The sequence below is a fragment of the Octopus bimaculoides genome, chromosome 22 (assembly GCF_001194135.2).
Source record: "Octopus bimaculoides isolate UCB-OBI-ISO-001 chromosome 22, ASM119413v2, whole genome shotgun sequence".
NCBI classification, from domain to species: domain Eukaryota; kingdom Metazoa; phylum Mollusca; class Cephalopoda; order Octopoda; family Octopodidae; genus Octopus; species Octopus bimaculoides.
Window position 1 is genome coordinate 29,066,745 of NC_069002.1, and position 2,430 is coordinate 29,069,174.

At 42.1% G+C, this 2,430-nt stretch overlaps 1 protein-coding gene across 1 annotated transcript in view; it reads left to right on the forward strand.

The window, feature by feature from the left end:
• LOC106876828 (uncharacterized) overlaps positions 1 to 2,430 on the forward strand; it is a 51,591-nt gene that overhangs the window by 39,511 nt on the left and 9,650 nt on the right. The window contains exon 20 of the mRNA XM_052975681.1: positions 811 to 935. Within this exon, the coding sequence (XP_052831641.1) occupies positions 811 to 935 (125 nt within the window). The remainder of the gene's footprint in view (positions 1 to 810; positions 936 to 2,430) is intronic.

The window sequence follows — 2,430 nt, forward strand, 5'->3', positions numbered from 1 at the left end:
ACAACAGGCATACTCCATCTTTTGTCAGTAATTGATTCCAAGACATAAGACTTAATTTGTAAAAACTTTGTAACACAACAACAAAATTTAAAAAAAATTTTGCTTTACATTCTGAGTTCAAATTTTGCAGGGGTTGATTTTGGTTTTTATCCTTTTTTTTTGGGGGTGGGGTCAATAAAATAAGTACCAGTCAAACAATGGGGGTGATGTATTTAACTTAACCCCAGCCTCTCAAAATTGCTGGCCATGGGCTAAAATTTGAATTGTTATGACACTGGATAAAATGCTTAGTGGTATTTCGTCTGTCTTAATGTTCTGAGTTCAAATTCTGCCAGGGTCAACTTTACCTTTCATCCTTTTGGTGGGGTCGATAAAATAAGTACCAGTTATGCACGGGGCGGGGTCAATGTAATTGTCCTACCCCTCCTCTGAAATTGCCAGCCTTGTGTCAAAATCTGAAACCAATATATTTTTTATTTCATTAAGGTGGTCAGCTGGTGGGATCGTTAGCACACTAGGTAAAATACTTAGCAACCTTTCGTTTGTTTTTACATTCTGAGTTTAAATTCCGCCAAAGTCAGTCAGTGTTGCCTTTTGTCCTTTTAGGATTAATAAAATAAGTACCAGTTATGCGCTGGGGTCGATGTAATTGACTTATGCCTTCCCTAGAAGTTGCCGGCCTTGTTTCAAAATTTGAAACCAATTGTTTTCATTTCATATTCTTCCTTTTGTCTTCTGGCATTTTTAGTGCTAAAAAATTGTGAAGATTGTTTTTTTGTTATTTGTATTTCTTTGTTTCCACATTCACAGTGGTGGCATTTCGTTAAAACCTGCGAATGATATGGACAAGATGAGAGGTGATATGGGTGGTGCAGCCTGTGTTGTTGGAACCATGCTTGGAGTCTGCAAGCTGGAATTACCAATCTATGTGAAAGGTAAGTGCAGGCAGTTTTCCAAAGTGGTAAGCAATACTCTTTACTCTTTTTTTACTCTTTTACTTGTTTCAGTCATATGACTGCGGCCATGCTGGAGTACCGCTTTTTAGTCGAGCAAATCGACCCCCAAGACTTATTCTTTGTAAGCCTAGTACTTATTCTATCGGTCTCTTTTGCCGAACTGCTAAGTTACGGGGACGTAAACACACCACCATCAGTTGTCAAGCGATGTTGGGGGGACAAACACAGATACACACATACATATATATATATACATATACACGACAGGCTTCTTTCAGTTTCCGTCTACCAAATCCACTCACAAGGCTTTGGTCGGCCTGAGGCTATAGTAGAAGACACTTGCCCAAGGTGCCACACAGTGGGACTGAACCTGATTGCTTAATATTCATTTTAGAATAATTATTCTCAAGACAGAATATATATATTTTTTTTAGCAGAACTGTCCATTGCACAAATGCAACCCAAATGGAAGAAAAAAAACCGAAAAATTTGAATGTCTTGATTTGGCAATTCCTATTTGCAAAAGAAGAAAACTCGTGGGAAGAAACGAATGTTGAAAGAAGAAATGCAGATTTCTTTGGAGCTGTGTTCTTCTCATTGCTGTTTTCCTTCCAGTTCCTGACTTCTAGCTATTGCACTCATGGTCCCTAGATTGTGGGCTCAATTCCCAGACTGTGCAGGGCATTGTGTTCTTGAGACCGTTGCTCCAGTCCTCCTTTCGATCAGTGGGGGCTGGGGGAATGTTGGCCTGCTCACCTAGCCAGCAGGGTGGTGTCATTCAAAGGCTAAAATGATGCCAGCAATGTGTGACAACATCTGATAGTCTGGTTAGTCATGTGAGCACATCACCGTCATTTAACATCTGTTGCCCATGCTGCCATGGGTTGGATGGTTCGACCAGGGCTGGTGAGCAGAGGGGCTGCATCACACTCCTATCTGATTTGGCATGACTTCTATGGCAGGATGCACTTCATAATACCTATCATTCTGAGAGTGTAATGGGGGCTTTTGCATGCCACCAGCATGGGTGCCAGTTGTGTGTCACCAACAATCGCTATGACCAGGGCCGACTCAAGGTACCAGCAACTCGGGCAGTTACCCAGGGTGTTAAGGGGCGCCAAGGAGGTTGTGACAAAGACAAGTAAATTTCCGTGACCATCAGCTTGTACATGATGAAGTTCAACTTGCCCAGGGTGCCAGCATCCCTAGGGCTGACCCTGGCTACGACTATAATTTTACTTGGCTTGATGGGTCTTCAATCAAAGTCACGGCTATTGTCAGTGTCATGTAACTGACACCCACGACAGTCATGTGACATCAACAATGGCCACATGACTCATGTGACATCAACAATGACCACATGACTGTCATGTGACATCAACAATGGCCACATGACAGTCATGTGACATCAGCAATGACCACATGACAGTCATGTGACATCAGCAATGGCCACATGACAGTCATGTAACATCAA